Source organism: Coenobita brevimanus, chromosome 50 (assembly GCF_032717465.1).
Source record: "Coenobita brevimanus isolate Jiangsu-jjx chromosome 50, ASM3271746v2, whole genome shotgun sequence".
NCBI classification, from domain to species: Eukaryota; Metazoa; Arthropoda; class Malacostraca; order Decapoda; family Coenobitidae; genus Coenobita; species Coenobita brevimanus.
The window spans coordinates 54,661,389-54,683,666 of NC_137003.1; the positions used below are offsets into that span (position 1 = coordinate 54,661,389).

At 44.0% G+C, this 22,278-nt stretch overlaps 1 protein-coding gene across 1 annotated transcript in view; it reads right to left on the bottom strand.

Moving 5' to 3' along the window:
• Positions 1 to 22,278, bottom strand: part of LOC145399671 (interleukin-1 receptor-associated kinase 4-like) — a 57,180-nt gene that overhangs the window by 4,288 nt on the left and 30,614 nt on the right. Inside the window, exons 7-8 of the mRNA XM_080272213.1 lie at positions 17,937 to 17,999; positions 12,980 to 13,162 (exon numbers count right to left, since the gene is read on the bottom strand). Of these exons, the coding sequence (XP_080128339.1) occupies positions 12,980 to 13,162; positions 17,937 to 17,999 (246 nt within the window). The remainder of the gene's footprint in view (positions 1 to 12,979; positions 13,163 to 17,936; positions 18,000 to 22,278) is intronic.

Genomic DNA, 22,278 nt, shown 5'->3' on the forward strand with positions numbered 1-22,278 from the left:
CCATCAACAAAAGCCGAAGAGTCAGGGAAACGAAGCATTCCACACAGAAAGTAGGGAGAAGAGTCCTCCATTAAAAATCAATGAGAGAACCAGGAATGGCCCATTCGAGCCAGCATAAAGCCGTCTCCCACCTGCATTCAGACCTCGGCAAATGAAGGGGCCCGTTTACCCACAAATATCACACATTTTGTTGGCCCCCACCGCATCCTACCTACTCTGCCAGTGGGAGCAAACAGTGAGTGGTTAGATGAATATCACTGAACGAGGCAGGGGAGAGGTGAGGATGGGCGAGAGGCAGCAGCCTTTGCCAGAGCGTCAGCCTGCTCATTGCCCACAATGGTACAAAACCACAAAGCAGTCCCTAGCAAGCACAGCCATTCTAAAACACTGTAGACAACAAAAGAGGATTGGACGGGAAAACACAAAATGGAGATCGGCAGAGTCGCTAAAAACTGTATAACAAACAGGAGGGAAGCTAAATATCAATTTGACTGTGAGTAAAATAGCAGTAAGTTCTGCGATAAAAGTAGATACGATGGGGGGAAGACTCCTACCACGAATGAAATCGGGAAACATAACACCCAAGCCTGTCCCCTCACGGGATTTCAATCCATCAGTACATACGAGAATCAAGACACTGTGAGAGGAAGTATGTTCTAAAAAAAATAGCAAAGAGCCGCCTGTGTGGAAAGAAAGGCCCCTCTCTCAGGAAAGTAAACACACGGTTGCACCCCTGAGAGGAGCCAGGGAGCCATCCTTGGTACACACACAGGACAAACAAGAAAGGTTGGAACATCCACATCCCCCATGGCAGCCTTCACCCTGTACCCAAACGGATGTGGATAGCGAGGATACGGCGAGGCAGACACTCCCTCCGGAACAGAGCCAACAAAATCTTCCTGAACTTTAGCAAAGACGGTGACACTAAGGACACTATTCTGAGGCACTCCCTCCTCTTGAGGATATGAGGGAAACAAGGTGGCACCAATACGGAAAAATTCCATAATCAGTAAAGACAACCTACCACGCAAACCAAGATGGTGACCTGCAATACCTGGCTTGTGAAACGGTAGGACAACAGCCCCCCGCCAAGAAGCAGGAGTGGACGAATCTCTCCAAATTCTATTTAGAAGACTCAGGAGGAAGGACACTGCTTCATCATCCAGGTACCTCAGCACTGCATGGGGAATATTATCGACTCCGGAGAAGTGACATGACAGGGAAAGGGTAGACCAAAGTTTACAACAAGACAAAGGGATGTTGTAAGTCTCTCCGCCCCCAGAAAGGATGTCCAACACCTTAATCTCCTCCACCTCCCTAAGCCTGGCAAAAACCGAAGAACGAGTATCCCTACAGGAGACCTCAGCGGTAGGATAGGGTAGGGAACGCTAGGGCAGGGTAGGCTGGGGTAGGGTAGTGTAGGGCAGAGAAAAGTAGGTTAGGATGGGTTGGTTTAGGCTAAAGTAGGGCAGAATAGGAGAGGGGTAAAATATGCCTAGTCCAGGAACGAAAAATATATCAGTTATCCATGTAACTAGCGTTTTCTATTTCAGTAGATTATTTTCTTCTCTGCCTAAAGTATCGTGATGTACGAACAATGAGATTAGATATCGAAACTGTAAGATGCGAATTAGTTACAAAGACGGTATTTTGTTTTGGCTAACGTTACATCGATACGTTCAGCTAAGAGCAACTCGGCAGAACTGAACAGTATATGACGTGCTAGATGAACGCTGTGACCGGAAAATAAATATATATGTATATATACTTCAGCATACAGTAAGCAATTTTATGTTAACTGAAGAGAAGCCACCACAGCTAATGGGTTAAGTTTACACACACACACACACACACACACACACACACACACACACACGTTGCGAAAAGTTTCACTGATGAAGGGAAAGGCACTAGGGAAGGAGTAGGAAGAGGAAGGTGCTGGGGAAGGAAAAGGAAGAAGGTGCTGGGGAAGGAATTGAAAGGGGAAAGTGCTGGGGAAGGAGTAGGAAGGGGAAGGTACTGCGGAAGGAGAAGGAAGGGGAAGGCACTAGGGAAGGAGTAGGAAGGGGAAGGTGATGATACAGAGTAGGAAGGGGATCGTGCTGGGGAAGGAGTAGGAAGGGGAAGGTGCTGGGGAAGGAGTAGGAAGGGGAAGGTGCTGGAGAAGGAGTAGGAAGGGGAAGGTGCTGGGGAAGGAGTAGGAAGGGGAAGGTGCTGGGGAAGGAATTGAAAGAGGAAAATGCTGGGGAAGGAGTAGGAAGGGGAAGGCACTGCGGAAGGAATAGGAAGGAGAAGATATTGCGGGAAGGAGTAGGAAGGGAAAGGGACTGGGGAAGGAGTAGGAAAGGGAAGGCACTTGGGAAGAGTAGGAAGGGGAAGGCACTGGGGAAGAGTCGGAAGGGGAAGGTGCTGGGGAAGGAGTAGGAAGGGGAAGGTGCTGGGGAAGGAGTAGGAAGGGGAAGGTGCTGGGGAAGGAGTAGGAAGGGGAAGGTGCTGGGGAAGGAGTAGGAAGGGGAAGGCACTGGGGAAGGAGTAGGAAGGGGAAGGTGCTGGGGAAGGAGTAGGAAGGGGAAGGCACTGGGGAAGGAGTAGGAAGGGGAAGGTGCTGGGGAAGGAGTAGGAAGGGGAAGGCACTGGGGAAGGCGTAGGAAGGGGAAGATGCTGGGGAAGGAGTAGGAAGGGGAAGGCACTGGGGAAGGTGTAGGAAGGGGAAGGCACTGGGGAAGAGTCGGAAGGGGAAGGTGCTGGGGAAGGAGTAACGGGAAGGTGCTGGAGAAGGAGTAGGAAGGGGAAGGCACTGGGGAAGGTGTAGGAAGGGAAAGGTGCTGGGGATGGAGTAGGAAGGGGAAGAAGCTGGGGAAGGAGTAGGAAGGGGAAGGCACTGGGGAAGGATTTGGAATGGGAAAGGGGAAGATTAGGAAACGGGAAGGAACTGGGGAAGAGTAGGAAGGGGAAGGTGCTGGGGAAGGAGTAGGAAGGGGAAGGCACTGGGGATCATTAGGAAGGGGAAGGTGCTCGGGAAGGAGTGGGAAGGGGAAGGTGCTGGGGAAGGAGTAGGAAGGGGAAGGTACTGGGGAAATATTAGGAAGGGAAAGGCACTGGGGAAGGATTAGGAAAGGGAAAGCACTAGAGAAGGAGTAGGAAGGGGAAGGTGCTGGGGATGGAGTAGGAAGGGGAAGGTGCTGGGGAAGGAGTAGGATCGGGAAGGTGCTGGGGAAGGAGTAGGATCGGGAAGGTGCTGGGGAAGGAGTAGGATCGGGAAGGTGCTGGGGATGGAGTAGGAAGGGGAGGGTCCTGGGCAAGTAGGATAGGGAAGGTGCTGGGGAAAGACCAGGATGGGGAAGGTGCAGGAAGGGAAAGGCACTGAGTAGGGATTAGGATGGGGAAGATGCTGGGAAAGAAGCAGGAAAAGGAAAGTGCTGGGAAGGTGTAGGAATGGGAAGGCACTGGGGAAGGAGTAGGAAGGGAAGGCACTGGGGAATAAGTAGGAAGGGAAGGCACTGGGGAAGGAGTAGGAATGGGAAGGCACTGGGGAAGGAGTAGGAAGGGAAGGCACTGGGGAATGAGTAGGAAGGGGAAGGCACTGGGGATGGAGTAGGAAGGGGAAGGCACTGGGGATGGAGTAGGAAGGGGAAGGCACTGGGGATGGAGTAGGAAGGGGAAGGCACTGGGGAAGGAGTAGGAAGGGGAAGGCACTGGGGATGGAGTAGGAAGGGGATGATGCTGGGGAAGGAGTGGGAAGGGGAAGATGCTGGGGAAGGAGCAGGAAGGGGAAGATGCTCAGGAAGGAGCAGGAAGGGGAAAGTGCTGGGGAAAAGTAGGAAGGGGAAGGTGCTGGGGAAGGAGTAGGAAGGGGAAAGTGCTGGGGAAGGAGTAGGAAGGGAAAGGTGCTGGGGAAGGAGTAGGAAGGGGAAAGTGCTGGGGAAGGAGTAGGAAGGGGAAGGCACTGGGGAAGGAGTAGGAAGGGGAAGGTGCTGGGGAAGGAGTAGGAAGGGGAAGGTGCTGGGAAAGGAGTAGGAAGGGGAAGGTGCTGGGGAAGGAGTAGGAAGGGGAAAGTGCTGGGAAAGGAGTAGGAAGGGAAAGGTGCTGGGGAAGGAGTAGGAAGGGGAAAGTGCTGGGGAAGGAGTAGGAAGGGAAAGGTGCTGGGGAAGGAGTAGGAAGGGGAAGGTGCTGGGGAAGGAACCAGAAAGGGAAGGTGCTGTGGAAGAGTAGGAAGGGGAAGGTGTTGGGGAAGGATTAGGATAGGGAAGGTGCTGGGGATGAGTAGGAAGGGGAAGGTGTTGGGGAAGGAGTAGGAGGAGGAAAGCACTGGGGAAGGAGTAGGAAGGGGAAGGCACTGGGGAAGGAGTAGGAAGGGGAAGGCACTGGGGAAGGAGTAGGAGGGGGAAAGCACTGGGGAAGGAGTAGGAGGGGGAAGGCACTGGGGAAGGAGTAGGAAGGGGAAGGCACTGGGGAAGGAGTAGGTAATGGTAGACACTGGGGAAGAAGTAGGAAGGGGAAGGCACTGGGGAAGGAAGAGGAAGGGGAAGGCACTGGGGAAGGTGTAGGAAAGGGAAGGTGCTGGGGAAGGTGTAGTAAGGGGAAGGCACTGGGGAAGGAGTATGAAGGGGAAGGCACTGCGGAAGGAGCGGGAGGGGGAAGACACTGGAAAGGGAGTTGGAAGAGGAAGACACTGGAAAGGGAGTTGGAAGAGGAAGGCACTGGGGAAGGTGTAGGAAGGGAAAGGCACTGGGGAAGGTGTGGGAAAGGGAATCCACTGGGGAAGGTGTGGGAAGGGGAATGCACTAGGGAAGGTGTAGGAAGGGAAAGGTGCTGGAGAAAGAGCAGGAAGAACCTGGCAATGAGGACCAAGGAGGAGGAAGAGGAAGACACTGTGGAAGGAGGAAGAGGAACAGAGAAAGGAAGAGGAACAGAGAAAGGAAGAAGAAGGAGAAAGGAAAAGTATACATCTTAATTTCAAAAAAAAGTTTTTATAATACCAAGATAATAATATTAAAAATAAATTACACACACTGAAAAACTTATCGTGATGAGGGCACATTTATAATCTTGTTATGTATAAATTCCTTGCATACTGCTATAAAACATTTTACAATTGTATTAACATATGTTAAAATATGAAAAATATTATTTGTTGTATAATCTTGTTTTAATTCATGATGCTACTAAAAACTTTAGTTAATGAGCTTTAGTTTAAAAAATGTAAAACCAAAGAATTCTTGATGTTAATTAGGCCAACTGTTACTTATAATCCTGCCGACTTGGTAAGATCCTTTGTAAATAATACCAAAATTTAAATAATTAAAATGCATAATGATGTGCTTAGTATGCACAATAAGAATGACTCAACAGCTCATCTATTAAAGATGCTGCATAAACCCTCTCGTAACACCCATATATGTACTGTATTTATGACAATATATGGATATTTAAAAGATTATGCACAAAAGAATATTAAGGTAAAATGGACAAAATCAATAGTTTAACCCTAGAACACAAACCCCGGGTGAATTCCACCTGACCAACATGACGTCATTGCCATTGTGTATGGTTCCCCTGCTCCCAGGGTTACCAGTCCTCCAGTAGCTTCATTTGGCAGCCAGTTATGGTAGAGGAAGGATACATCATCACTGTCTGCACGTGGGTCTCTTCTGTTGGCCTTGTTTCGTATGTGCAAAGGCTGAAAACCAAAGTGAACATCGGGTTTCTACCACAGCAGTAGGCGTATGGCAACCCCTTCAGTGGTGTCCGTAAGAACCTGGGAGGACGTGGGAGGTTTTCCAAAGGCATATGCTGAATTTTTGGAGGGTGTGATTTTTTCCAAGAAACAAGCCAAAATATCCCAACTTTTAGTGGCTATTTTTATTACTCAGTTTCCATAACAAAGTGATGTGATTTTCAATCCTTTCTAATGTTAACTTAAAGTAAAATGCCTAAAGTTCCTTGCACATTTATTTTATCAAAGGTCTGTATTAGGTATTTTTTTCCAATTTTAAAATTTAGGGTGAAAAACAACCGTTTTGTGATAGTGTTAACAGAAAGAAGAGTTTGTGTTTAGGGTTAAAAAGATATGGAAGCACATTTCCTCAACATAAATGATCAAAATTCTACAAATGCAGCCAAGAATAACAACAACGCAGTATCAAGTAATCAAGTTAAAATAATAATAATACATATACGTAATCAAGTTAAAATAATAATAATACATATTATGGTCAATCATAAAATATATATGTTCCATAGTTCGGACCTCTTCTCCCACCCCTCACAATTATCGTGTTGCTTAATTTTTGAAATACGGATCCAGTGCTGATACATATAACTACTCCTGTGATGAGAGTGACTTTTCTTGCAATGTGTACTCTTACAATATATAACACAGCACAATAAAGTTATCAATCAGCACAGTCTGGGTTATCTACGTAACAGATCCACCTGTGTATAAGGAATTAGCTCCTTCCTTGACCATCTAACCCCGTGGCTAAATACTGTACTTGTTCTGAAGGGTGTACAACCATGACCAAATGTACACCAACAATCTGCCTGTAAAGGTGTTACACAAACTTGTTTTAGGTGACGAGAGAGAGAGAGAGAGAGAGATTAAAAAACAATATAGACAGACAGCACAGATATCTATCTATCTATATATATAAGATATATGGTATAAGAAGAATTAAAAGGTGTTTATGGCATTCATCGATCTGAAAAAAGTATACAACAAACTAGACAGAGAAGGAGTGTGGAAGGTTTTGTGCATGGACGGTGTACATGGTAAGCTGCTAGGTGCCGTCAAGAGTTTTTACGCTGGTAGTGATGCCAGTGTAAGGGTAAATGGGCATCTAAAGGAATGATTCATGATCAGTGTGGGCATGTGACAAGGTCGTGTGATGTCCCCATGGTTGTTAAATATATATATGGATGGGGTGATGAGTAAAATACAAGTAATGGAGAGAGGGATAGCATTGGTAATGAATGGTGAAGGATGAAGTATCTCAAATTTGTTGTATGCTGATGATGCAGTACTACTTTCAAATACCGGACAAGAACTTGATAGACTAGCGCAGAGTTTTGCTGATGTCTGTAAGCATTGTGCCTTGAGAGTAAATGTAGAAGAGTAAAGTGATGGTTACTGAGAGAGGAGGTGACTCCCAGCGTGATGTTACAGTGAATGGGGAGAGACTGGCATTGGTGGGAGTTCAAATACCTGAGTACAGTGATACAGAAGAGGGGAATATGTGCAGAAGAAGTGGTAAGTCGAGTGACACAAGGAAGGAAAGCAGCTGGTACTATGAAGGCCGTGATAAGAAACAGGGGCTTGAGTGATGCAGCTGCATGAGGCTTACATGAAGAAGTGTTAGTGCCAACTTTAACATATGGATGTTAGACTACGGTGTGGCATGAAACTGACATGTCAAGAGTGAGAGCAGTGGAGATGGGACTGCTGAGGAATGTATGTGTAGTACAGAGAGTGGATAGGATATGAAATAATGTGATTTGTGAAAGATGTGGAGTGAGGAAGTCTGTGGATAGCAGAATCAAAGAGAGTGTACTGAGATAGTATGGCCATGTGGAGAGAATGGATAACAATACTGTGGTGGAAATGGTATATCTGAGCAAATTTGAAGGAGGGGGGAGGTGAGTTGGGCCAAGGAGAAGGTAGAGGGATTGGTTGGATGAGTGTGTGAGGAAGAGAGGTACAGAAGTTGGTGAGGCTAGGGGACTGACAAGAGATGGAGCTGGCTGGATGAATGTTGTGAGAAGATATGCATAATCAAGGATTCGGCACCCCTTTTTAAAATGACAGCGTCCGGACTAACTTTATCGGATACATTTATGTGATGCTACAGAATGTGGATAATGTTCTTGGCATTTCAGATAAAGCCAGGATTCCAGGGGCTTGAATGATGAGTGAAAGGAAGCATGGCCCATTGGACTAGGCAAACTTGGGCTGTCTGGAAGATGCTACTCCTTACCCTGCCCCAAGCTGGGAAAGGAGGTCCGACAGTCAATCTGACCGCTGTCACGTTAAAAAGGGGTGCTAAATCCCACATCATACACTTCATCTCACAACAACCAGCCAGCCAGCTCGATCTCTTGTCAGTCCCCTAGCCTCAAATCACTCACATACCTCTCTTCCTCACACACTCATCCACCATATCCCTCCACCTTCACCTTGGCATACCTCCCCTCCTCCCTCCTTCAAATTTGCTCAGATATACCTATTTCAACACTATTTTTATCCATTCTCTCCACATGACCATACCATCTCAGTACATTCTTCAATTCTGGTGTCCACAGCCTTCCTCACTCCATATCTTTCACAAATCACATTACTGTATTTCATATCCTATCCACTCTCTGTACTCCACATACATTCCATGGCAGTCCCATCTCTACTGCTCTCACTCCTGACTTGTCATTTCCATGCCACACCATAGTCTCACATCCATATGTTAAAGTTGGCACTAACACTCCTTCATGTAAGCCTCATGCAGCTGTATCACTCAAGCCTCTATTTCTTATCACAGCCCTCATAACACCAAGTACTTTCCTTCCTTGTGTCACTCTACTTTCCACTTCTTTTGCACACTGCTTGTCCTTTCTATCACTTTACTCAGGTATTTGAACTCTCTCTCCAATTCCAGTCTCTCACCATTCACTGTAACAATACATAGGAAGCCATCTTCTCTCTCAATTACCATTACTTTACTCTTTTCTACATTTACTCTGAAGGCATGATGCTCACTGACATCAGCAAAACTCTGAATTAGTCTCCCAAGTTCTGGTTTGGTATTTGCAACTGGCACTGCATCATCAGCATACTACAAATTTGAGATATTCTATCCATCAGCATTCATTACCAATGCCATCACTTTCTCCATTACTCATGTTTTTACTTCTCTCATCACCCCTTAAATATATTTACTGAATAACCATGGGGACATCACACAACCCTGTCACATACTCACATGATCGTAAATCGTTCACTCTGATGCCCATTTACCCTTACACATGCCTCACTACCATCATAAAAACTACTGACAGCACCTAGCAGCTTACCATCTACACCATACATGTGCAAACCTTCCACATTCCTTCTTTGTCTACTTTGTCAAATGCTTTTCCAGATCCACAAATGTCATAAACACCTTACAGTCCTTCTCATAAGCCTTCTCCACTATCTATCTCACTGCAAATATTTGTTAATATAAAATAACAATAAACAGGTAAAATATAATTAACATTCATTAAAACATTATCAAATACACATAAAATTATATCTTAAATAATCAAAATAACATCAATTCAATGTAACTGATAATGCTGTCATATTTAGAACTACAACACCTGAAAATCCAAATAAAGAGGACACTCCATGAAGGAGTGGGTGGATGGGGCTGACCCAGTACAGAATACTGTATACAAATTTATTCATTTGGACTGTACTGTATTAATGTGTTATATGCTGTGCAGTAGATGTCTTTGTTCAGTATCTAAGGGAAAAAAAAAAAAAAAAAGTAGTGTGACAATGTTACTGGTTTAATTACAGGTATACCCCCATTTAACAATGTACTCGGTTAGGTAAAAGCCCATCATTATGCGGGGTATCGTATATTGGGGAAGACTTAACATGTAATGGGATGTGTTTTTCAGCCTTGGGTTTACCCCCCAACCAAGTCCAAAACCCACCCAAATGGGCCCAAAAACAAGTTTAAAGCCAATCTAAATGACCTAACAGCTGTAAAAGAAGCTAACCTAAGCCTAACACCTGTCAATAACTCACTAAAACTAATAAATAAAATCTGAAAATCGTCAAATATAAGCCTGGAAAAAATCAAGCTTAGTAAAACTATACCCCAAAATGGCAGTGTTCACCCCACCTATGGCTAAAGCACATTAATCTATGTCTAAAAACAGTTTGTAAATCAACCTAAACACACAATTTTAGTCTTAAATATCAAAATCGTTAAAATTAAAACCCACTGTTAAACCAGGGTTTGACCATCGTTAGGTGGGGCATGGTGGTATTTCTACCCCCATCGTTAAGCTGGGGTATCGCATATAGAGGTTTTACTGTACTTGAATATTACTCTGATGGCAGCAGGGAAGTAGCTACACAAAAGTACTAGTCCCCAGACTAAAACTGAACTGTACAGGTGGAAGCAGGGAAGTGGCAAGAGAAAAGTACTAACCTCAGACTAAAATTGAAATGCACATGATCCACTGTCCATGATTAGACCCCTGCAAACCTGAAATATATATTATATATATATATATATATATATATATATATATATATATATATATATATATATAATATATATATATATATATATATATATATATATATATATATATATATATATATATATATATATATATATATATATATATATATATATATATATATCTACAGAAGCAATCATCATCATCATCATCATCATCCAGACCTCCTTTCCCATGCTAAGGCAGGGTTAGGAGTAGCAATGTCCAGACAGCCTAAGTCTGCCCAGTCCAATGGGCCACACTTCCATTCACTCATCATTCAAGCCCCCAGAATCCTAGCTCTATCTGATACACCCAAAACTTTCACCACATTCTGTAGCTTCACATAAACACATCCGACAGAGCCAAACCGGATGCTGTCACATTAAAAAAAGGTGCCAAATCCCTGATCATGCACTTCTTATCACAACATCCACCCATCGAGCTCAATCTATTGTCAGTCTCCTAGCCTCACCAACTTCCATACCTCTCTTCCTCACACACACACTCATCTACCATATCCCTCCACCTTCTTGACCTACCTCGCCTCATCCCTCCTTCAAATTCGCTCAGAAATACCTTTTTCACCACTCTATTGTTATCCAATGTCTCCAAATGACCATACCATAGAAGTACACTTTTCAGCTCTTGTGTCCACAGACTTCCTCACTCCACATCTTTCACAAATCGCATTATTATGTATCCTATCCACTCTCTGTACTTCACATACACTCCTCAGCAGTCCCATCTCCACTGTTCTCACTCTTGACTTGTCATTTTCATGCCACACCATAGTCTCACATCCATAAGCAAAAGTTGGTACTAACACTCCTTCATGTAAACCTCGTGCAGCTGCAACATTCAAGCCTCTGTTTCTTATCAAGGCCTTCGTAGCGCCAGCTACTTTCCTTCCTTGTGTCATTCTACTTTCCACTTCTTCTGCACATTTGCAATGCATATCATATTTTTAACTGATTTCATCCTCCAGTGTTACCAATATCACATGGAAATCTGTGGAAATGTAACAAGTGCAAAATTTTGCACATTTCAAATGGCTGAGATCAAGAGGCTTTTGGAACACCGACTTTTTTTTTTTTTTTTTTTTTTTTTTTTTTTTTTTTTTACTGGAACCCACCTAATTTCATTTATTGTACCTGTATTATCTACTGTATCCATACTCAAATTTATTTTCCCACAAGCATATTTTTGATAGTTCATGTGTGAAAAATCAGCAGTAAACATGGATGACTTTTTTGTTCAAGGTGGAGAATGAGAGAACAGAAAATTATGAAACCATTCTCATGGTCTAAGTCTAGCTTGAGATATGTTGGATGACTGTAAACTACTATAACACTTTTTCAATAAAACAGCAATCTTGGAAACCAGGAGTGCTTTGGTAGTAAACATATTTATTTGGTTTTTATTTCTTCCAGTAAAATGAATCTTTCAAAATTCTTTTGGAAAACTGGTCAGTAATCCCTGTACTGTCCGGACGCCCACTATCCGGACTCCCCACTTACCAGACATTGTGGGCCTGGACCTTCAGAATCCAAAAATGGCCAAAAAAATAAAAAATTCCCCCCCCCCCAATATCCAAATTTTTTCCCACCCGCAAATTGAAATTGGTGCGCAGCGCCGGACAGCTGTGTTTATGCAGGGCCCCTTCACCCCTTCCTTCCTCCCATCTCACCAGTTACAGCCTAACCACCGTCGTGAGTAGATGTTCATCACAATGGATGCTGCACGTGCTCGTTTTTGTGAATAAACAGTGAATAAACTGCAATACCTCGCCACTAGACCACATGGGAATTTACATTGTTGTACAACATTAAGAAATCAGAATTTAGAGTGCAAAGGATTAAGTGTAGAGTGCAAAGTGGCAGTTGAAACTGGCGTGGCACAATTAAGAACAGAATGTGTAATGTTAAACAATTATAACTCACAGTGCAAAGGATTAAGTGTAGCACAACAGTGGATTACTGTATGTGCTTCAAGAGCATTTTCACCACTGCCAGAGCCTTAGAGCAGGCGCCCACAGACGTGCCGTAAGTACCCTGTACACTGCTAAATATTTTCCATACTCACTTCTAATTCCTAATTCTCTGGTTCCTTTTCATTTATTTCATGCTTTATGTCCATTATTGGTATGAACAGGGTCTTAAACAGGTGCTATGCATGTCCGGTAGGGAGTTATTTAGGTGGCTTTCAAAGTTAGGCTGGGCTAGGGTCCATAAGTACCAGTCCAGGAGGCAGGGGCCCACTAACCAGACAAACCCACTTCCTGGACATGCTTTTGGCTCTATTACATCGGATAGTGGAGGGATTCCTGTACTTGGAGATCTGAAATTTAGATTTTGGGGACTACAATGTAATTTACTTTGGTCCTCTTGAATTTATGGAATAAGTAAATAATGTGTCAGTATGGATCAAGAAAAATTAAAAGAATACGGTACAATTCAGTATATGGAAAAATATGGCTATCTTCCAATCATTCTAAGTCATTACCTCATTTCAAGAAAGGATCTGTTAGGTTTGCAATGCTTGCAAAGCAAGTATTGTGTACTTCTATAAGATTCTGATACCTAAGCAGTTCCAAGAGTGGGGTACTTAGCCATCATCTGCATCATGGTAGGACGATTCTTCTTGGCCAAGGATTTGTTAGGTTTGAATGCTTGCAAAGCAAGTACTGTGTACGTCTACAAGATTTTGATACCTAAGCAGTTCCAAGAGCAGGGTACTCAGCCATCACTTGCACCATGGTGGGACGATTCTTCTTGGCCAGGGTGCAGCGATCTGCCAGAGTGAAGAGTGCCTCAGCAATGTCCTTGTCCCATGTACCTGCACTCCCATCAAGCAGTTCATCCACCGATGCTTCACTTTCCTGAACGTGAGACAGCTGTAATAACCAGGGCTTGGGTCAATTATGAATCGAATTTGAACTGATTTTTAAAAAATTGTGAACTGGAATTGAATTGGAATTGAGAAAAGTATAAAAATAAAATTAACTGAACTGAACTGGAATTGATATCAAAGAACTGATATGAATTGATGACTGAAATGATAAAAAAATATTTTATACAGTACTATGTGAATTCATTATTGTACAATAGCTAATTAACTTACAGTATACTTAGATAAACGGTAATATATACAGTTTGCTATCACAAAAAAAAGTTTAAAATACTTTGAAACCTCAATTTCATTTCTTTCCATTAGATTAATGGTACTGGGTAGATTAAAACTGATTTTAAAATGAAAACATTTCAACTGAATGAAATATCAACCATAATGAACTGACCTGAATTGGAACTGACGATTTCTTTTTTTACGAATGAACTGAATTGAACTGGAATTGAACTGAAATGACAAAGCACTGACACTTCTGTGTTTATATAATACCACTGCATCACATCTATCACTAATCCTGTACTGTACTGTATTTAATTAAATATGATCCCGAAAACCGACTTTAAATAATGTTGTAGGCAGTGGAAAGAACACTGGGCTATGTGTGTCAAGTCAGAAGGGGTCTACTTTGAGGAGGATTAGTGTCCTGGCTCAACAGCCTAGCAAGTTACTTTTTTAAGAGCTAATGTCGGATATTTCCTGCACAGACCTCGTATACTGAGTGGATGATGGTTGCCACCACCTAACACCATCACTAAATTTGTATTTACAAATATATCACTAAACCCACTTCTGTTTTAATACTCATCTCTGCACCCTATACATAAGTACCTAAACTATAAATGATTGCATCACGCTTGTCCTCATACTCATCACCTAAATGTTTCTACACCACGTTCACCACTATATATGTCACTGAAAACAATTTCCTACTATTTATTACATATTGTTTCATTCCTTCGTTTCATTTTTAAAGGCTCCAACATGCTTGCATGCGTCGGCCTTGGTCACCTAATGGCGGCTCTCCAGGCTGCACAATCCATTGCAGCCTCCCTGTTCAGTCCCTTAACCCTGAGGTCACACTTAATGACCTCGTCCCATGTCTTTCTCGGTCTACCCCTCACAACCCCACCCCCAATATTAACACTTCTCACCTTCCTCACCCAATTATCATCCCCCATCCTCTCCACATGTCCAAACCATCTCAATCTACCTCTCATCACAACAACAATACACTCCAGTCCCATCCTACCTCTCAACTCTTCCATCGTAAACCCAGCCCCCCCAGACTTTGCACACAGGGACGCACTACACATCCACCTAATCATTGTCATTTCTGTATGTCTGAACCGGCGAATATCCTCCTCCTTTACTGCCCAGGTCTCACTACCATTCAGTATTACACTCCTAACACATGCTGCATACAAAGACCCCCTTAGCATGTAGGGAGAGCCTTCTCAATGTCAGAAGAGGCAACAGCTCCCTGAACTTCTTCCAACCACTTCTCACCCTAGCCACAGAGCTAGCTCCAGCCCCACCTCCAGCACACAACATGTCTCTCAAATAACAAAACTATTCCACACACTCAAGAGATTCACCAGAAAGTTCAATCCTTTCACGCCCGACAATCTCCACCTGCTCTCCCCGACATGCTGTACACATAAAATCAGCATTATCTCGAAGTCTACCTCTGATACCACTACATCTCTTGTGCACCCATTTATCACAAACACCGCACAAAATGGAATTACTTCCCACGCCCTTGTGGCAACCTGCACATGGCCAATCTCCCTTGTCTTTGACAGTATCGCCACCAACCCTAGATATCATCACTTTTGTTTTATCTGCATTTACCCATAAGCCCTTGTGCCCCATACCATCTCTCCACTTCCTGAACCTTTCCTCCGCCTCTCTTTCGTTCTCTGCAATCAACACCAAATCATCAGCATACATCTCCCATGGGTGTCCGTTTCTAAAGTCACGTGAGAGAGCTTCAAGTACCATGATAAACAACGTGGGACTCAAAACTGACCCCTGATGCACACCAACATTCACGGAAAACTCATCACTCAAATCTCCATTCACTCTTACCTGGGTGCGAGCACCCACATACATAGCCATAACCACCCTAACCAGCCACTCCTCCAAGCCAAGCTTTCTCATTGCCCACTTCACCACCTCTCTAGGGACTCTGTCAAAGGCCTTTTCCAGATCAACAAAAACAAAATACAGATCCTTTCTCCTACCAATATATTTTTCCTGAAGCTGTCGAACAATGAATATGGCATCAGTGGTCCCCCTAACTGGCATAAACCCAAACTGCATCTCATCAATATTCATTCTTTCTCTAATCATACCTTCTAAAACTCTCTCCATTACCTTCATTATCTGATCTAAAAGCTTTATATCTCTATAATTTCCTCTTTCCAGGGCATCACCCTTCCCTTTATACACATTTACAATAACACTCTTCAGCCGATCATCTGGGATAACACACTCATAAATAATCATATTTATCAGATCAGTGACTAACCTCACCCCTATGTCTCCTGAGGCCTTCAACATTTCGGCAGCCAACCCAGACACACCTGCTGCCTTCCCCACCTTCATCCTGCCTATTGCCTCACTCACAGTAGCAGCATCAATAACTCTAAAGAGTTAGGGAATTTTGAGAAAAATGCATCTGAAGCTTTAGTTATGCATCACATTAAAATTAAGCAAAAACCGGCACAAAACTTCTTCCATCCTGGCTTACCTTACTATAAAAGAAAACCATCATCTGTATGCCCTTCAGCATTCATTATTCACCCCACCTCACAACCTTGAAATACTGTAGTTGAAGTTTTGATCCAAATTTTACAAATATTTTCATAGATGAATTAATGATATATGGTGGATGTGACAGAAAGTGCTGAGAGAAATACACTGAGGTGGTTCAGCCATGTGGAGAGGATGGAGAGCGAGAGACAAACAAGGAGTGCATGTGAATGTGGTGGAGGGGGGGGGGGAGCAGGAGGGGAGGCTGAGGATGAGACAGAGAGATGGAGAAGAGAGATAAAAAGAGGTGTGTGTGAGCTGGGAGGAGGGCGGTGAAATGGTGGGAGACAGGGAGGCAATTTGTGGCCACCCCTCATGGGATTAAGGAGTCTGGCAATACATAGATAGACAGGTAGGTGGGGGCGCTCACCATCCACTCACTCGATGTAGTGCTACTCTTGAGTGTCTGCCCTATCCTTTCCCCCACCCTTCTTTCCTTCCATCCTCTTCTGTCTTTCTTTACTTCATTCTTTTCTTGTCCTTCTGCCTACGGGTGACTTTACACTCCCTCTTCTGTCTTTCTTTCCATCATTCTTTCCTTCCTTCTGCCTGTGGGTGACTCTACTCTGAGTGAAAAGCCAAATGGTTGCCTGTATACCAGGAAACTATTTACTATGCTGGGTGGTAACCATATAACCAAATTTTGGCACCTGGTGGTTTAGTGGGTAATTATTGTACTCCAATCAGATTAAGCTGGTGAAAGTTTATATCCAAGGGGTGGTTGGGGTTGATTGTTCATGTGATGCCACTCAGGGATGAGTGAGGTTGATCACTCTCATCTTAAATGTCGGGACCAATTGCCTAACCCCAGGCTCCTATGCTCCTCATGGAGCAATGTAGGATTGGATGATGAATGAATGAATGATGATAGATACAGTACTGCATGGCCGACTGGCTGTGCAAAATCTCACTGAAACCAGCCAGTACTAAAGGATAGTACCGCAGGTCAAGGGTGGTAGGTGGCGGCGAACATCATCCACTCACCTGATGTAATGTTGCCTACTTCTCCCTTCATCTTTATCATTCTGTCCCTGTGTCTGCCCTTTCTTTCTGTTCTCTTATTCCTTCCTGTTATCTTTTATTATTCTTCTTTCCACTTCTGAGCCAGAAGTGAGAAGCATGGGACTGCAGGAGATGGAAAATACATGAGCACTACCTGAACTGCAGGGTAGCAGAAATGTGGTGATGAGTCTTTTTAATTAAAAAAAAAAAAATAGTAGTAGCCATTAATGATTACTGGTACATTCTTCCAATACAAGAGGATTCATAGCAGCCTCCTGGAGCATTGGTCCAAGTTTGGATCCCTCATTAACAAACAAATGCGACAGCCTGAGAACAGCAGTGTTCTGTGGCCTGTAGCACAGATCTGAGTCCCATCCCCATCCCAGACCAAAGCTGTGCCAACAGAACCTGCCTTACATAAATGTGCCACAAGGTAGTGGGAGTAGCTTTCCCATCCCATGCACTTGGTGGCACCAACCACTGTGATGTAGCAGGATGCAATGTGTGGTGTAAAATGTGGAATTAGTGTAGTGAACTGTTGAGAGTTACAAAGTTATACAGCGATCAAATTACAATAACTGTTTATTTAAAGTCAGAAGTGAGAGTGAAGGAGTCAGAGTATGGGGCCCCAAAGAAGGGTCCAAGTAAAAGGCAGGAGAAGAGTCAGAAAAGGGAGGTATAAAAGTAAATGGCAAGAATGAGAGGTCCAACTGTACAGAACACCAAGAAAGGAGTTAGTGGTTTACGGGTAGGAGAGAAGTGGTTTATACATTTAGAGGAGAAAGAAGGGAAGGTTACTGACAAGTGTAAAGACACAAATCATGAGTACATGAAGAGGATCAAGGCTTAAGTAAATGGGAACGGTGGTAGTCAAGGAATAACTAAGCCTTGGAGGAATGAGGGCAAGTAAGGGCTCAGTGAGTGAATAACAAAGGCTTACTCACCAGATCACAACCCTCCCGGTTTTCATCATATGAGGGGAGTCCTGTAAGAAGCTCCAGCAGTACCTAATGTGTAAAGAAGAAAAGCAAGTATGAGTGCATTTCTGGATCAGTGAGTAGGAGTGTGATGATAATTTGATAAAGAATGAAAACTGGCTGAAAATGACAGGTGAACTGAATAAAAAAGTGGGGAGCATGCATGGTTGTTATGATTTAAATAAAATGATTTAAACTGACTTAAATCAGAGTGAAAAAATGACGATTTATATCAAAAATGATTTTTTTATATAAATACAGTAAAAATGAAGAAGACAGAGAATGTGATGGATGTGTATTGTACAGATGCATCAAGTCTGCCTGGCCTGTACTCTTCCTGTACTGATCCTGATCAAGTTAAGCACCAGTGACTGCCTTTTGTTACAAGGCAAATATTAAAAAACAGAGGAAAAAAGGCTCTTCGATAATAACAATAAATGCTCCGGTTAGGAATGCCTTTAATGCATCAGGTCTTTTCAAGCTGTATAGCAACTTTTGGGTAATAAATGTATGATACCAAAATATGATTTCATTTAACATTGATAAAGACCTTAGGGGGGTTCAAGAATACTCCCCCAGTATCCCTGCTTGTCGTACGAGGCGACTAAAAGGGTTGGTGGTGGGTTAGTGCCCCACCCCGTTAAAAGAACTAACTAAAAAAGCGAACAAAGCGCCTCGGACCCGGACGGACCATACGTTGACGACTAAGGAACGGACGAAGGACATTCTTAGGGTGGGAACGTGGAATGTGAGAGGAGCGAGTGATGAAGTGAAAGAGAGAGAGATTGTTCAGGTGCTTGAGGATGCAAAAGTGGATATATGTGGATTGACTGAAACTAAATGGAAAGGTGAAAGGGTGAGAGAATGGGAATATGGTTCAGGTATACAGTATGTGCGGGAGTCAGTGAGAATGAGAGGGCAAGAGAGGGAGTATGTCTGATGATAAGCAAGAAGTGGAAGGAGAATATAAGAGAGTATGGAACAGTGGGTGCAAGGATTGAATGGGTGAGGATGAAAGTAGGTATACAAGCGTGGGCGATTCTATGTGTGTATGCCCCGACAGAGGATCGAGTGGCAAGAGTGAAAGATGAGTTTTGGGCGAGTGTAGAAGCGTGTATGGAAAAGTTTGAGAGGAGCGAGAGAGTGCTGTTGATTGGAGACATGAATGGCAAAGTTGGGAATGTACAAGTGGATGGAGTGGTTGGTCAGTGGGGTGTGCCAGCTGATGTAGATGGGAATGGAAGTGCTTTGGTGGACATCTGTGCTTGTAAGGGATTGGCAATAGCCAACACCTACTTTCGGCATAAGATGATCCACCGGTATACATGGAGAGTAATGAGGAGGATGGATGGTGAACTTGTTGAACGAAAGGCAATGATAGACTACGTGTGTGTGGATGAGCGAATGAGAAGACAAGTGTTGGATGCGAGAGTGTGGAGAGGGTGGGGGAATGGAGTCTCGGACCATCACTTAGTGATGGCCAAGGTAGAGCTGCAAAGAAAGTGGCTGAGGAGACGAAGGGGAAGACAGGAGGAAGCAACTCCTGTGAGAAGAGTGAAGAAATTGCAAGATAGTGAGAAAATGACAGAGTATAAGAGCATAGTGGAAGAAAGACTGGGAAGGTATGAGCTAGAGCAGATGGAAGGGGTGGAAAACATATGTAAGATATTCACGGAGGAGATAGGCGCAGCGTGGGAGGCGGTTTGTGGAGTGAGGAGGAGATGCAAGGGTGTGCAAGGGACAGCATGGTGGAATGATGAGGTGAAACGAGCTGTGGAACAAAAGAAGAAGGCATATTGTGAATGGTTAGCGAGTAGAGGTAGGGGAGAAGATGAGAGAGAGAAGAGAGAGGTATATGTGAGCAGGAGAAGGGAGATTAAGAGACTGGTGAAGGAGAGTAAGAAGAAAGTGGATGAAGAGTTTGGGAGGAATCTGAGTGTGAAATGGAGGGAAAGTAAGAAATTGTTTTGGAAGGAGGTAAAGAAAGTAAGGCAGTGTGAAAGGGGAAATAGTAGGGGAGTGAAAGATAGGAATAATAGATTGTTGGCGGAGAAGAGAGAGAAACTGAAGAGATGGAAGGAGCACTTTGAGGATTTGTTGAATGTGGGGAGTGAGAACAGTGCGAGTATAAGTGGTTGGGGAATGGCTGGGAGAAGAAGAGATGAGAGGAGGGAGGAAGAGATCAGTAGGGCGGAGGTCGTGGAAGCGATGAAGAATATTAAGTTGGGAAAGGCCCCAGGTATTGATGGAGTGTGTGGTGAAATGCTTAGGTATGGGGGTGAGATTGTTGTGGAGTGGATATGGAAGTTGTGTAGATTGGCTTGGGAAGAGGGAAGGGTTCCAGAGGACTGGAAATCAGGTATAACTGTTCCTTTATACAAAGGAAAAGGAGAGAGAGAAGTATGTGGTAACCATAGGGGTATTTGCCTACTTAGTGTGACTGGTAAAATATATGGTAGAATACTCATTGATAGGGTTAGGCATATGACAGAGGAGCTAGTTGGAGAAGAACAAGGGGGATTTAGGAAGGGAAAAGGGTGTGTAGATCAGATATTTGTTCTAAGATGTTTAGTGGAGAAATATCTAGAGAAGGGAAGGAAAGTGTATGCTGCCTTCATGGACTTGGAGAAAGCTTATGACAGAATAGATAGGCAAGGTATGTGGAAGGTATTAAGAATATATGGAGTGGGGGGGAAATTGTTGAGTGCTGTGAAGAGTATGTATGAGGGAGCTAGGGCTACGGTGCGAATGGATGGTGAGCTGAGTGAGTTCTTTGATCTCAAGGTGGGACTGAAACAGGGTTGTGTGATGTCTCCATGGCTGTTTAATATATACATGGATGGGGTTGTAAAGGAGGTGCAGGGTAGGGCAGTGGATGTGGGGGTGGCTCTAATTAATGAGGGTGAGATTTGGAAGATTCCGGTGTTGCTGTTTGCTGATGATACAGTGCTGTTCAGTGAAGATGAATGGGAGTTGCAAGGTTTGGTGAATGAATTTGGGACAGTGTGTAGGAGGAGGAATCTAAAAGTTAATGTAAACAAAAGTAAAGTTATGGTGTTTGAGAGGAATGAAGTCACAGAGTGTGCAGTGAGGGTGGATGGTGAGGATATGGAGAATGTGAGTGCATTCAAGTACTTGGGTAGTGTGATGAGTAAGGATGGAACTTTGGGGGATGAAGTGCATGAAAGGGTACAGCAGGGAAGGAAGGTTGTTGGTACACTGAGAGCAGTGATGAGAAATAGGGAGGTGAGTATGGAAGTTAAGAAGTCACTGCATGATAGTATTGTGATCCCTACCCTGACGTATGGAAGCGAGGCATGGACCTTACAAGAGGGGAACAAGTCAAGAGTGAGAGCAGTGGAAATGAGTTACTTGAGAGGAGCATGTGGAGTGACGTGGAGGGACAGGTTGACGAATGAAGAAGTGAAGGAACGCTGTGGGGTGGATGTGGATGTGCTTGAGAAGATTAGGAGAAATACACTGAGGTGGTTTGGACATGTGGAGAGAAAGGAGAATGAAAGACTGACTGTATGTGGGTGAGGTGGGAGGAGGGAGAGGGAGAGGTAGACCAAGGATGAGGTGGAGGGATGGAGTTGAGAGGTATATGAGGGAGGGGGGGGTGAGTTGGGGGGAGGGTAGTCAAATGGTGGGTGACAGAGCGACTTGGAGGCGTTTTGTCTGCGGCCACCCTTTGCGGGATTAGGGCGTCAGGCTATAGATAGATAGATAGAAATATATATATATATATACTTGGTGGTAGGTGGGGGAGCCCATCACGCACTCATTCAATGTAGAGTGATGCCATATGAGCGCTACACTTAGTGACAAGCCAAATGGTTTCCTGTACCCAGGAAACCACTTACTACGTTGGGTGGTAACCATATAACCGGGGTTTCTAGCAGGGTTAAGTGTCCCCCAGATTCCCCTACCTAAAATCACTTAATCATGGCAGTCGTTTCAGAGTGCCTTGGAGGGCCCAATACCTGCCCAGGGCCCCAACCAAATAGGCAGACTCGTGTGGCCATGTGGAAGGTGAGAGGTGTGAATGAGGAGAGCAAGAGGGTGGAAGTGGTGAATGTGTTCAAGAGTGCGAGATATGCTGTGATGGCACTGTGTGAAACAAAGATGAAAGGGTGCGAAGTGGAGGAGTGGGAGGATGTGAAATGTGTAATACTGGGAATGAATGGAAGAGGAAGATGTAAGGAAGGAGTTGCCTTGTTGATGAATGAGGTGTGGCAGAGTGGAATGAGAGACTACAAATGCGTCAGCTCGAGGTGTAGGTATGTCAAGTTCAAGTTTGAGAAGGTGA